The sequence below is a fragment of the Hipposideros armiger genome, unplaced genomic scaffold, assembly GCF_001890085.2.
Source record: "Hipposideros armiger isolate ML-2016 unplaced genomic scaffold, ASM189008v1 scaffold_27, whole genome shotgun sequence".
In the NCBI taxonomy this organism is placed as follows: Eukaryota; Metazoa; Chordata; class Mammalia; order Chiroptera; family Hipposideridae; genus Hipposideros; species Hipposideros armiger.
In genome coordinates this window covers 703,289-718,657 of record NW_017731377.1, presented here as the reverse complement: position 1 = coordinate 718,657, position 15,369 = coordinate 703,289, and the positions used below count along the sequence as shown (strand labels likewise).

The window sequence follows — 15,369 nt, the reverse complement described above, 5'->3', positions numbered from 1 at the left end:
GCTCCAGTTTTTCACAGCTATAAAAAATAAGAGAGCAATGAGTTTCTTTGTGCTATAGCATTTCCCTTCTTTTGGATTATTTCCTTAGAATTACTTCCCTGGGGTGAGATTATTGAGCAGAGAATGTGAATATTTTCATGGCTCTTGATACATTTTGCCAAATTGCTTTTCAAAAGTATTTTGCACTGTCATCAGTAATGTATAAACACACTAGTTTTCACCATAGTCTTGCCAGCATGATGTAGCACTTGCTCCATAATTTTTAGAGAGATTTCATTTTGTTTTATTTTGCATTTCTTTGATAGCTCATGATCTCATAAGGGTTTTCATACATTTGGTTATTAATTATATCATCTCTTAAGGGAACTGGCTGTTTAAGCCTTTTGCCTGCTTACTATCCATGTGAGCCCCAATCAGATATTTATTAGGTACCTACTACATGCTTACTACCATGGGGCACTATGGGGTATACAAGGAAGTGGAAGACCTAGTTCTTACCTTCCAGAAGCCTATGATCAACAATTCCATCTTTTTCAGTTATTGCTGATTTCTTTGTACCTGACCTGTTGCTGTGCACATTGTGTGTGCTGAATAAATTTTGTTGAATGTAGTTCAATCCCAGATAGCATGCTGATGTAATTGCAGTTAGTTTACAGAGATCTGCATTCAACTCAAAGGAATGCAGAACCAGAATTGAAAATGAGCCTGAAACCCAGAGAGATAGCCCAGGCCTGGGGATCTGATATGGATGAGCATGAGGTCCTGTGCTACAGCAGAGGAAAGATGCTCTTGATAGCAATTTTAAAGCAGGATTTAGGGTTTGAGGTTGGCAGTATGGATAGCTGTGTGATACGGCTGCCCACCAAAAACTATTGCAATCAAGGTTATATTAATAGAGGTGTAGTAAGTAGAATAGGGGAGGTGACAGTCCTGTTTGGCTCCATGCAGATTAGACAACTCCTCAATGTTGGTCTTGTTTTTTTTAATTTTCAATTTCTTTACTTTTAAAACATTTTAAACCTACAGAGAAGTTGGAAACATTGTATAATGAGCACCCATATACCCTTCATCTTCATCCATCAATTGTTAACATTTTGTACATTCCCCACGCTGTTTCTCTCTCTCTCTCTCCCACACTCTCATTGTTATTACCCTTTTTATTGTTATGGAACCACTTGAGAGTCAGTTGCAGACTTCACCCATAAATACTTTAGTATGCATTTCCATGAACAAGGAAATTCTCTTATATCACCACTTACAGCTGTTAAATTCAGGAACTTTAACATTGGTCCAATACAATTATAAATATATAGAGTCCATAATTAACTTTCTTCAATTGGAGAATCAATTAAACATTTACCATTGGAGGCAGACAAGCTGAGACACATTCAAAGAAGAACGGTTTGTGTAGTGAAGGAACTTGAAACCTTGAGGAAAGGGGATCTACCTTCAAATGTTTCAATAACTGTCTTCTGGGGACTCCTTACTTTTTAGGTGGTGACCCTTAGCTCCCTCCCTCCTTCCCTCTTGGTGCTGCAGTTGCGTTTGAGTCCTTCAAGCAGTCACAGGCCCTGCACATGTCCCACCGTGTGCCTTCCTGTGGGGATCTGGCAGGGGTGGCATGGAGTGCAGAGCTGTAGGTCACCTTGAGGAGGGAAAGGCGTGCTTCTCACTGATGCTAGAGGGAACAATGTGGATGCAAAGAGGTGCGAGGTGCAGAGGACACCAAGTTCCTGCTAAAGGATGTTCATATTCTTGGTGTAGTGAGTACAGAGAGCTACTTCTTAGAATGAGAAGGGTAAAGCAGGCTTGGGCAGTAAGCAGCATGAAGAAGGTTTTGAAGAGCAGCTAAGGGGATTTTTTTCCCAGCCCACCAACCCACTTCAGCAGTTCAGGTCCAGGTATATTCAAATAGCACAAGAACAGGCCAAGTCACCACAATTCTTCAGCAGCACTATGTGATCCAAGCGGTAAAGGAAGGAAAGGAGGCAGTTGCAGCTGCCCAGGCTTTGTCATTGGTTAGTATAGAAGAAAACTCCTCAGAGGCCTGGGGCATTTGAAAGCTGCTCTGAGTCCAGGGGCAACAGTGATTCAGGCATAGCTAGAGGAGATCTAATGGACGAGGTCAAGTTGCAGGATCAGTCTGCCCATTGAAGACAGTGGGTAGGTCCCTTCATGGTGAGAGAGCTGACAAGCTTGGTGGCAGTGGTTGAAAAGAGGGGAGTCAGGGTTCTGGATCTCTTTGGAAAGTACCAAATGATTACCAGGTGCTAGGGTGAGCAGTGTTGGGGGCCACTGGGGGTGAAGAGGGTGAAGAGCTGTGTGTTTATGTTGTTGGAAAGCCAGAGACATAAGAAAGATGAATTTTAGAATTGCAAACCTGCACCCCAAGGCTTGGCTATCACTAGCTAGTGGTGGAAAAAGTTTCTTCTCACCTCCCTCAGTACTTTAGTTAATTTAAGTGGGGATTCAATGCTGGTCCAGAGTAGAAAATTAGGTACTGTACGTAACAGTGCTTTGTAAAATGTAAAACTCTATACAACTTTGATGTTCCACAATGAAGATAAGTATTTACAAATCTGATAATGAAGAAAGGGAAGGCATCCAGAGTAGAGGGTGTGCACGAATACCAACAGTATAAATGTGAATAGGGCTTTACAGTATACAGAGGTTGCAAAAAAATGTATACACATTTTAAGAAAGGAACAAACTGTATTAAAATTGTAATACTCAATACATACCAATAACAAAAGATGAATACAAGTCATCTGTATATATTTTTGTGGGCCCCTCAGAATATGGGGTTTTCTTCCCATATGTTTGATTTCCTCAAATGAGGTAACATCTGCATAAAACACATAACACAGTGCTTGGCCCATAGTAAGTGCTCAATGACTCTTTCCTTTAGTCTTCACAATACCCCAAAGGTAGCTGTTGTTAATTCTATTTTTAAATGAAAAGGGACAGACTCAAGACGGCTGGTTGGCTCAATTGGTTGGAGCGCAGGCTCATAAGACTAGGGTTGCTGGTTTGATTCCCACATGGGCCAGTGAGCTGCGCCCTCCACAACTAGATTGAAGACAATGACTTGACTTGGAGCTGATGGGTCTGAGAAAAACACACTGTTCCCCAATAAAATTTATTAGAAAAAGAAAAAAGAAAAGGGACAGACTCAGACTAATGAATTTCCTTAGAGGCATGAGGAACAAGTTAAGTGGTGGGAAGGATTTGAATCCTGACCTTCGGATTTAAGTTCAATATTCTCTCTTTTCTGATTTATGTCTAAGGACCCATTCAATTCTCAGAGTCTATGAAATTCTGAAATCTACTTCCTTTAGATAACCTGCACGTCACAGAACACTGTCAGTTTTTGAGAAATTGGAAATATGAGATGCTCACGGTGTTTTTTTAGCACAATGTTAAAACTTGTTATTAAAATTTTTCCCTTTTGTAGAAAAGGCTCTGAAACCACATAACATCATGCTGTGATTGATGATTGTCACTGACGTAATTTCAAATGACTCTTTTGCAACACTAAATACTTTTGCAATACTAAAGATATCCAACCTAATAATGCAAGATACCCTGAGGACGAATTAAGATTTTAAAGTAACTCTCACTCTTGGTGTAAATGTTTTTATTTGGAAAAACTCTGCCTGTTTGGATGGAAATGCTTTTTGCATTATTGTCAATGATGATTCACATGGATGGATGGATGGATGGATGGATGGATGGATGGATACATAATTCTGCTTTCCTGGACAGCAGTGTGGTGTAGTAGAAAGAGATCTGAACTGGGTTTCAAGAAATATGAGTAGCAGCTCTCATTCTGTCACCATATCTAGATGACCTGGGCATTTCATATCACTTTTCTCAGCCTGCATTTCCTCATTTGAAAACAAGAAGTAAATGATTCTTAAAGTCAATTTCAACTCCAAACATCTATGATCTTATGGCACCATGAGTCTGCTTTTTGAAAAACAGCAATGTGAAAGATTTGACACATGGGCTGCAAACCCCATGTTCTGAAAGAGGAAACCCCATAAATGCCTAGATTCCTGGCAAGCCTGGCCCAGATGCCTTACATGCTTATTAGGGAGAATAATTTCCAACCTCCTAAAATACTTTATGACAGGCTCAACAAGTGAAAAAAAAGATGAATCTGAGAAAACTGGCCGTGGGGAGAGCTTACACTACTCCAACCCGAAGCCGGGTAGAAGTCCTGGGGGACTGATACGGAGCTGTTTGAAAACAATCACTTATGGAACAAATTGTCCAGAAAGAAACAGAGAAACAGCCTTGCCACCCTCACTGATTGCAGATCGTGGCCTCATGTGACTGTGCTGGGAGGCAGACTGGAGAGATGCAGGAGGGCTCCTGCTAGAGTGAGAGGGATGGACTGTGTGCAGTGGGATAGAGCAGACAGTCTGGCGTTTAACTCTGGACTTGCCATTCACAAGTAGTGTTGTCTTGAACAAGCCACTCAGTCTCGCTAAGCCTCATCTGTAACACTGGACACATGAACGTGTTTGGTATTCTTTCATGAAATGCTTAGTCAGCTGTGGCCACAGAGGAGACAGAGGGGAGGCTCAGGAAAACCAAGTTTATTGTACTCACAGATCCTAGAGACAGAAGGCGTGGCACACCAGGCAGGGCCATGGGGGGAAGCACCCGGGTGGTCAGGGGGCAGAGGACAGGGGTGAGGGGAGTGCTTAGGCCACGGACTTTATTGGGGTTTCTGTGAGAAAGGCAAGGCAGGGTGGGGTAAACAACTTAGGATCAGCTAGTTTGAGTTATTTTGGTAGACTTTGGGCTACAGAGATGGGTGCTGATTGCCTGGTGCTGGCCCTGGGATGATGTAGGCAGAGGAACATTGCCTCTTGGGCCAGATATCAAAGGCATGCTCCCAGCTGGGCTTTCTGCTATCTCTAAGAGCTGGCTAGCCCAGGAAGGGGCAGTTTCTCCCCAGCCAGGAAGGTTCCTTAAGGTGTCAAAATAAAACAATTTATATATATATATATATATATATATATATATAGTTATTTTCTGTATATTATTATGTGTACACACACACACACACACACACACACAAAATACAGAACACATCTCATCTGTAAAGCTGGACATAAGCACAACAATCTCAAAGGATCACATGAGATAATGTACATGACAGCACCTAGCCCTCTCTCGGGCACTGAGTAGACACCCATTAATATGAGTTTTCTCTCTTCGTCCATCAGTTTAATGAATGGACCATTGGATTAGTCATCCCATCTACACCTGTGTCTAGCTTTGTGACCTGGGGCAAGAGGGTTCTTCTATCTAGGATTCTGTTTTCTCATCTGGGAAATAGGGAAGGACAACCAGATGGTTGCCAAGGTAACTTTCAGGCCAGCTGTTGCCACTTTCTTGTCTGATTCCTGCTGAGACCCACAGTGCACTTTATGGGCTGGAAGGGCAGAGATAAGAGGTCCCATTGGAGGACATGAAAAAGGCAAGCTTGGAGGTTGCAACCATGATACCAGATTGAGAAGAGATTGTCCACGCTTTGCGTGCAGAGACCCACCTCTGACACAGAGGCTTGCACTGGACTCTCTCTTTAGAGCCCACACGATTAATCTCCCCTATGTCCAACCATGGGCCTAGCCTTTGGTGAGGCAGGGAGAAGAGGCATGGCATTTGAGATGGTTGAGCACAAAAAGTACCTGTTGCATCGCATACATTTAATTTTCACATTGATGTGGGCACCTTACCCGTAGATCAAAAACCCTAAGTTTCTCCACAACATCTATCTCTGAGGACTGCTATAAAAATTAAAAGGTATGTTCTGTATCAGATATTCCAAAGTGGCCAGCACAGTGCCTAGCAATCAGTAAGTGCCGAATAAGTGAATTAATTATTCATGACCCAATTATTACACAAATAGAGGACATTTCTGCAATAGGCATTGAACCGATTGCATGTCTTGTCTTAATCACATTTAAACATTTATTTGGATTTATGTGTAAATCACTATATTGTATGCCTGGAACAAATATAATATTGCATACCAACTGTAATTAAATAAATAAATAAATATGTAAATGGCTGACTTGCTAGATCAGTGATGAAATGAAATTCTAGAAAGGAATTTCTGTTTTATGATGGGTGGGTGCCACATTTATATAGAAGGGTCATACATTAAGTGAAATGCAGCAAGTTAGGGTTTTCCTTTTTTTCTTACTTTTCAAGTAAAATGAAAAGTGCTGGAGATAAGGTCAACTCTGGGTTCTTAAAATAGCAATATTTACATCCCCTTTCCTAATGTACTGCTTCATTACAGTTTGGACGCTTCATTATATTGTATTTTAATGGAAACTTCAGCTTAAATGCCAATGAAGCATGTCTGGGAAAGTCAGTGAGCGTGTACCAAGGGACAAGTCACTTTTCTCTAAATGGGACTCTGCTTTTCACGTGTGCTTTCAGAACATGGTCTAAATTTGTCAGGAGAGGTCTTTCTTTCTTTCTTTCCTTTTTTTTTTTTTTAAGTTGGGAAACAACATGTTTTTCCAGGACCTATAACCTCCAAGTCAAGTAGTTGTTTCAATCTAGTTGTAGAGGGCGCATCTCAGCGGCCCATGTGGGGATCGAACCGGCAACCTTGGTGTTATGAGCACTGTGCTCTAACCAACTGAGCTACTGGCCACCCCGGTTTTTATTTCTTTATAATTATATTCAGCTAGTATGTCTTTGAGGGCCACTTTCTAGAAATAACTGCAATGAAAGACCAACAGTTCCACTAAAGTATAGAGAAGACTCCCCACTAGATTTTTGTTGCTGAACAGGATTGTCAGATCCCAGGAGTGCATTACCCATGGGCAACAATGACTTGAAGAAACACTTCATCCTCAGAGCTCTGGGCAGCCTGGCCCCACTCAGACTTGCCACATTTTAGGCTCCTCTGAGTCTGTGGGTCAGTATCTCTTAAGGATGTGACTAAGATAAAGGCACCCACCTTTATTGCCCACCCCAACTTCTTCCTAGTTAACCTCTAGTAAAGACCCTCACTAACTACTTGTTATGGGTTCAATTGTGTCCTCCTCAAAATTCCTATGTTGAAGTCCTGACCCCCAGTGCCTCAGAAAGTGACTCTATTTAGAGATATGGTCTTCAAAGAGGTGATTAAAGTTAAATGAGTTCACAAGGTTGGGCCCGAATCCAATGCGACTAGTGTCCTTATAAGAAAAGATTAGGGCACAGACACACTCAGAGGGGAAGACCATGTGAAGACATGGGACAAACACTGCCACCTAAAAGCCACAGAGAAAAGTCTCAGGAAAAATCAAGCCTGCTGACACCTTGATCTCAGACTTCCAGCCTCTAGAACTGTGAGAAAATAAATATCTATTGGTTAAGCCACCCAGTCTGTGGTATTTTGTTATGACAGCCCGAAGAAACTAAGACACCACTTATTTATGTTTAAAAAAAAAAAATCCCCCCCCTCCAGAAAAAGAGAATAACAAATTAAAAACAAACAAAAAAAGACCAAAAAAAAAAAAAAAGAAAGAAAGAAAAATAACAACAAATATTTGCATGTACAATGTTTTTTAGACCTGTCTCTCCCTGGATGACCGACCCATTGAAGCTTGGCAGGGTGATTTCAGATGCAATCTTAGAATAATTACAAGCAGTCATCTCATTTACAACGCCTGATTACGACATCGTACCACTTTGTTTTCATGGTGCATGTTTGGTTGCCTTCCTCCCCCTGCCCACCACCATGATATGAAGCCAAGAGGAGGGTCTGGTGGTAAGACTCGAGTTGGCATCAGAATACCTGCTCCCAATTCTGGCTTTGTCCCCTCCTAGCTATAAGACCTTCAAATTTTTAATTAATTTCTCTGAGATTTACCTCCTCCCCTCTTTAAAACAGGGATAATCACGCCTACTTCACAGGTCATTTTGAGGAGTAAGTGATGTGAGACATACGGAGTGTCTGAAGGGATAGGTAGGAATGTGACAAACATGAGCTAACGGATACTGATAACTGATGTTGGCTCCAGGGATCTCTTTCAGAGTCTGATTGTAAATACGAAATACCACATGAGTCCATTCTATATGGAACTCCCTTACCTTCAGCTGAGATTTCACATTGATTGAGATCATTTTGAATTTCGACTTTGTCATCCACAACATTTCACTTGCCAGCTTTGCACCTGCTGTTGTTGGTCATCCACAGCATAATTGATGCAACTGCGCCGAGGATTTCATTTTCACCAGACACCATGTCTTTCAACAGTACTAAAGCCTTCCTCTTCTTCAACCTCCAATTCCAGGAGGCTCCTGAGTCCTGACAGTGTTATTTCTTATGTCTGAGTGTGTCCCTCCTCTCCACCTTAACCGTCATGGTCTCGCTTCAAAGCCCTCCTCTGTCATCAGGACCACAGCTTCCCCTCCTCTAGTTCTTGTCCTTTCCAGTCCATTCTCCACACCACTGACAGAGGCATCTGGCAAAAACACAAGCAGAAGCCATCCCCTCAGACTGAAGAATCTTCACCAATCACACTAATTGTACCCAACTTCTTCAGATAATCTGAGTGTTGGGTTTGGCGTTTTCTTTTCCCAATGAGCATTTTGGATACACATTAGAACAGAGGAGTTTTAAAACAGGTTCCCTTTTTTGTGTGTAGTTTTCTAAGTAAATGATAAATTTCTCGATAGGAAAAGTTGTGTTTTGGACTAAATTGTATAGCCGGTCCTCGGTATCATGGGGAATTGGTTCTAGGACCCCTGCAGATCCCCCAATACGAGGATGCTCAAGCCCCTTGTATAAAGGACTATGTAGTAAGAGCTGCAGAATTGTCTGTCTTTGGAGGCTCTTTATCCATCAGCTCCTGTCTGCATAGATCAGGGCTTCCCCAAGGGTCAAGGCCATGCATGGATGAGGTCCAGTGGGTCTCACAATTCTGAGAAGTCACAGAAGCCTGGGGATAGAAAGCAAAAAAATCAGAGGTGTAGATAAACTGAGGTCCTGCTGGGTTACATCTACCTGAAGTTGGTCACCTGGCTGGAGTTAAAGGTGGGCTGAGAGAGTACGAGGCAGGGCCAAGGGCTGACCTGTCCAGCACCACTAGTCCAAGCTCTTCTATTTCTAAGAAGAGATGTGGGTACTCCTGTGTCTCATAATTCTCTTCATTTTCAATCACTCACTTATTCACTGAACAGCTATTTATTGACCACCTACTGGGGTTCAGTATTCTGCACCGGGAAGTATGTTAGTCTAAATAGCAAGTCCCTAATTCCACTTGCAGAGTCACAAAGAATTAGTCTCTTTCCTATTAGGTTTATGCACACCATCGAAATGCTGGGTTTCTTGACATTGCTGGTAACGATTTCAGAAACTCTAGCCTCTGAAATGGGAGTCCTGGGGACAGCCTCCTCAATAGGAGCCTTTTGATTTGTAATTCCTCTTGGATCCCATTTTCACAGTAATCAACAGTGAATTATCAGAGACTCTGTCTGCTTGGACCACCAAAGAGAACCCTTGTGCCAGGAACACAGAGGATAGAGCCACACCTCTGGGGAGAGTGATAAACATAGCAGTGAGGTTTTCGTCCTCTGAGGTTGTGCCAGGCCATCTGAATATGGATATTGTGGTTGTCACTTGGCCACCAGTCAGCATGTACTCCGTGCATCTTCCAGGTTTGTGCTCACAGACGTGCCAGAGCCTGCTCGCGTGCTCTACCAGCTGCTTGCGTTTCTTCATCTGAACATGGGTGTAATAATCCCTACTTCACAAGGTTGTTAGGAAAAGTCAACGATGCAACTTCTAGTAAGAGATGAGGACTGAGTCTGGCCATACAGTAGGTGCTTAAGAAATGTCACCTCCTGCCCTGATTCCCCGTATAGATTTTGGAGTTCAGCACGTGGCTGACAATAGTCCAGCAGCAGGGTTAGAGGACTGGGTGCTGGATGAAGGGACAGATGACCCCAATTTATCCTTATTTTGTGCTTCCAGCAACCTCTTCACTCTTCTGAGCCGCTTTTTTTCCATCCTTAAATGAGATTATGGATAAGTGCTTGCCCTGACTACCCACAAAGCTTAGTTTTGTTGAAAATTAAGTGAGGCAATGGGCGTGAGCTTTCATACAAAGATAAAGCGTTTCACTAGACATCAAACAGAATGCTTAGCTTTCTCCCTCCTGACTGATGCTGGCATTGTCAGCGTGCCCTGTGTGTTTGGGAAAGACAGCCTCTCTGTTCAGTCACACCTGGAGCGTCCTGCCTTCACCAGCACGTGATTATAGTTTTCATGAACATAAAGGACCGCTATGGAACGTGGAGCCAACTTGGGACCAGGGTGCCATAGAGATGCAAAGGCTACAGGAGATTTTTATGTGAAAGCCACCTAGCTCAGGGTATAGCCTGAGGCCAATATTGATACATTATTCATGTATTATTATAAATCATACATTAACACATTAATTAGTAGTCAGCAATTAATACTGAATCCGAATCCAGGTTTGAGTCTCTACATTATTCCTGTCAAGCAGTCCAACTCCAGCCTAACTTTAGGGGAACTTACTACTTTCATAGTTTATTCCATAGGTGTGTGTGTCTTAAAAAGTTTGTTCTGCGCCTTCCACCTTTCCAGCAGTATCTCAGAATGGTTAAGTACTGGGAGCTATGGAAGCAAACTAGCCAGGCCTAGTCAGTCTCCCCCACCTACTGGCTGTGTGTCCTTGTGAGCTACTTACCCTCTGTGTGCCTCAGTTTCCACATTTGGAATATGAGGATAATAAGAATAATACTTAACCTCATAGGGTTGTTATGGGATTAAGTGTATTAATACGGAAAGCACTTAGGATAGTGCCTGGCACATAGTAAGGACTTAGGAAATGCCAGTTTGTATTGTTAGTCTATGATTTATTTTCCCCTTTGTGAAAGTATAAAAGTTGAAGAATAATTAAAGCACATTAAAAGTAAATACACCAGGCAGAGAGATAAATGAGCTGTTTGCATAAACATGAATTAAGAGAGTCACACTCAAAAAAGAATTGTTCCTTGTTGAGAACAGCAAACATCTGGAAGGAATTAAATGGGGGAAGAGGGTGGGTGGTGGTGGTGGTGGTGTGGGCTGAGAACACACTGTGACTGTTGGAAGGAACTAATTCATTTCTGGGGTGGGTAAGTGATCCCTAAAAAGGGAGGATGCTCTGGGCTTTTACAGCACTATTTGATACCCAAAGAATATTACCTCTCCAAATAATTTCTGTTCTGCTTTGCCCGAGTAACTAAAATGTCTATATCATTCCTTTGAGCTAATGCATTGCCTTGAAAAGGCCACTTCCAAAATGAAAATATGCTAACAAAAAAATAACCATTTTATATCTGTGAAATCGACAATACGAAAATGGTAATACTCAGCGCACTGAGGTTTCACTGAAACTGGCACATTTCAAAATCTATAATGTACATATAACTTCTATCATGTAAGTAAAACTTTTGGGGAAGTGATTTGGCTGGAATTTTTGAGTCATAAAAATGTCTATACCTTTTGACCTATTAATCTAACTTCTGGGAATTTATTGTTAGGAAACATTTCAAAAGAAGGAGAGAACTTTCTGTATTTCTTTTCCATGACTGAAAAAAATATTCAATAGTAAGAGAATGGATAAATTACAACACATCCCCTAGATGGGCTCATGTGGCCGTCAAAATCATAATTATAAAAGACGCAGAGGAGGGTGGGAAAATGTTTATGAAATAATCATATTAGATTAAAAACAGGAACCAGGAATCATATTTTAAAGATGGGGTATACATATGGATGGAGCTAGAAAACGAAAACAGGGAGAAAACCAGTGTGCTTTGTTGGAGGTTGTGGGATTGTGGAAGAATTTTTTTTTCCTTTTTTTGGATTCATGTTTATATTGGTTGTACAATGAACAATAATAAAAGACCCAAACGAACTTTCTGGGGAGAGGTAGCTGATTGTCAGCCATCACCCTATGGGCATGTTTCAAGTTCTGTTTCCTGGGCAGAGAGAAGAGGCCCTAGAGCTGGTAGGTTCTGAGAGGAGGGGGCTGACTGGCAAGGCCAGGAGCCTCCAAGGTCACAGGGCACCAGTCAGGTCTGGGGACCACCTGAAGAGGGAAGGAGGGACTGGTGGGAAGTGGAAGAGAGTGGGCGTAGGGAAATTGCCTCTTCATGATGTCGCTTCTGGCAGGCCTGGGCAAATGGAGACTTAAATCAGCCTTGTGATTTAAATCCAGTAGGTTGCACTGTTTTCTCTTAGTCACACACAATCCTGATTTTAAAATGAGAATTGACAAAATTCAGAGTGTCCTCATTATTTCTGATAAGCTGCAGTGTCTCTTTGAACTCTAGGGACACTGTGAGCAGAGACTGACACTAAAATATCAGACTTTCTGTTTTCCAACGGCCCTGTCTCTAGTACGTATCAACCAATCTAAGTCAAATACTGGACAAACACACTGGCTTTAAAACCAGATCCTGGCCTATGATGATTTCGTAAGCAGACAGTTCCTGTGGTTACTTGGGTTGTAACTGGGTCATGGATCCACTTCCCCAGAACCTTTACTTGTGTTGACAACCCTTTAATTAACTTTCCAAAATGGTGGAGCCGTGGAGTGAACTACTAGGCCAGGCAGGAGTCAGGAAACATGTCTCTGGGCAGATCACTGACACTCCCCTGGCCTCAGTCTCATCATCTGTAAATTGGGGAAATTTTTCACCAAAGACTGCATAGATGCTAATCCAATGGCAAAAATCCGAAAAGCCCAAATGAAGCTAAACAGAGCCCAGTTTTGGCCACATTAGTAGAAGTCTTATGCCCAGAATGAAAGAACTGAACCTTCCACCATACTTTGCCCGGTCTGTCCACACCTGGGAAAACCACATTTAGATTTAAGGAGTTTAAGCAGAAGAGGGCAGCCAGGATGTATGAAGGCTGGGAACCTAGTCATGAAAGAACAAATGTAAGAACTGCAGGTTTTAAACCAGAAATGTTATCACGTAGTAAAGAATGTGATAGTTGTCTTTGAAATTCTGAGGAGCTGTCTTGTGGGAAAAAATTGCACTAACTTTACATGACCCGAGAGGGCAGGATCAGTGGAGAGAAACGACAGGGAGGCAAATTTCAAGACTTAACAGAATGCAGAATGTTCCAGCAGTAAGAACTAACTGAAGGTGGAGAGACGGGTATAATCAGAGGCTGGGTAATCACTTGGCAGTGTGATTTTCTTGGAGAATAAAGTGCTGGGGGAGGGAGAAGTTGACGTGGGGCTCTGATTCCCCATCTAGCCCAATGAGCCTCTGAATCTAATCTGAAATGACTTATCTCCTCCAGAGGGGCCACCATAAATGCTTGTACTTCCAGAAGCATTGCTGAGGGATTGTGGCAGCTGGTCTTCACGTGCCACAAACACCCTCACTACCAATCGTCCCCTTTCCAACCTGAAGTTCTGGAAGAGAGCGGCTCTATCCAAATATTCTCATTGTTTCAACAAGCTGTGTATCAAGTTCCCTGTCTCTCCCCATTCCAAGATTTTCAAGGCAGAATTCCCTCCGTGCCTCATCTGCACCCCCTCCCACCCTTCCCCACCCCCACTGCAGTTGCCATTTCTCTAGTGTGCAGAGCAGAGAGGGAGATGGCTGTGGACCCCAAGCAGAAATTAGACAGCAAGGATCCCTAGACATTCCAGTCCCAGTGTACCCGAGTTGGTGCAGCCCACGAGATTCCAGGAGACACCGGATGCCAAATTCTAATACTTAAGATGCACATGCCTCCTCCTTTGCTTGTGAAATAGCTGCTTATAACCAAGGAAAGGAACCTCCCCAAGAGGGAAGGTGGGGAAATCACTGAGATGGGTTGTTTGCCTGCAGAGGGAAATAGGGTACCCAGAAGAAGGGTTGGAGGAGGCAGAGGAGGGAGGATAGCAATATGAGTGTGTGCGCCCACCCAGAGGGGTCCTTGCCACAGCAGGTGAGCATGAGGGAAAGGGCCTCTGAACCCAGGAGGCCAGGAAATAGTGTTGCCTAGAGCTGGGCTGAGTCTGCTGCAGGCGTGGTTCCTTCAGGCAGTTCTAGAGCGGACTTGTGGGGAAGCACCCAGGCTCTGGAGCAAATAAGCCCTCTGGCTCCACGACCTACTTACTGGGTTATCTTGGGCCACACTTGTACAGCTCTAACCATGAAAGGGGACACTAATAGTACCTGCCTCTTTGACTTGAGAGGATAACAACACACATGAAACTGCTGATATCCAACCATTTCAACATACGTCCGTGAACATTTCATATGGATCAACCTCATACATCATGATTAGAGGCGTGCATTGGTTACCAAAACTAGTCTGCAGCTTGGAATTATTTCATGCTCTTCTAAAAATTCCAAAAAGGCCCAGGTCACATCCAGACCAATTCAATCATAATTTCTGCTGCTGGTACAACTGGCCAGGTCATTCTAATGGGCAGACAAGTTTGAGGACCATTGGCTTAGCACAGTGCTTGGGATCCATTAAGGCACTCAAACATAGCCACCTCAGCTTTCCCTTCATCTATCGTTTATTGAGCACCTACTGCAAGCCACGCTCTGGCTGGGCCTGCCTCTTGGGACCCAGGGACCTCCCCAGTGGCACTCATCTCTCCCCCTCCTCCTCTGCAGTGTCCAGGCCCCGGAGCTCCCCAGATGACCTGAAGGCGCTGACTCGCAACGTGAACCGGCTGAACGAGAGCTTCCGGGACTTGCAGCTACGGCTGCTGCAGGCTCCGCTGCAGGCAGACCTGACGGAGCAGGTGTGGAAGGTGCAGGACGCGCTGCAGAACCAGTCGGACTCACTGCTGGCGCTGGCTGGTGCAGTGCAGCGGCTGGAGGGTGCGCTGTGGGGGCTGCAGGCGCAGGCAGCGCAGACAGAGCAGGCGATGGCCCTGCTGCGGGACCGCACAGGCCAGCAGAGCGACGCAGCGCAACTGGAGCTCTACCAGCTGCAGGTGGAGAGCAATCGCAGCCAGCTGCTGCTGGGGCGTCACGCGGGCCTGCTCGACAGGCTGGCGCGCAGGATGGGTGTCCTGGGCGAGGAGCTGGCCGATGTGGGTGGTGCCCTGCGCGGCCTCAACTACAGCCTGTCCTACGACGTGGCCCTCCACAGCACACGGCTGCAGGACCTGCAGGTGCTGGTGAGCAATGCCAGCGAGGACACACGCCGCATGCGCCTGGTGCACATGGGCATGGAGCTGCAGCTCAAGCAGGAGCTGGCCATGCTCAACACCATCACGGAGGACCTGCGCCTCAAGGACTGGGAACACTCCATTGCTCTGAGGAACATCTCCCTAGCCAAAGGTATGGAGCCCACAGTGCCTGCCTGGG

General features: G+C 44.1%; 1 protein-coding gene across 2 annotated transcripts in view; it reads left to right on the top strand.

The window, feature by feature from the left end:
• The window catches only part of SCARA5 (scavenger receptor class A member 5), a 103,778-nt gene that overhangs the window by 49,495 nt on the left and 38,914 nt on the right, over positions 1 to 15,369 (top strand). For both annotated transcript variants that reach the window (XM_019636108.1, XM_019636109.1), the window contains exon 4: positions 14,668 to 15,342. In XM_019636108.1, the coding sequence (XP_019491653.1) occupies positions 14,668 to 15,342 (675 nt within the window). The remainder of the gene's footprint in view (positions 1 to 14,667; positions 15,343 to 15,369) is intronic.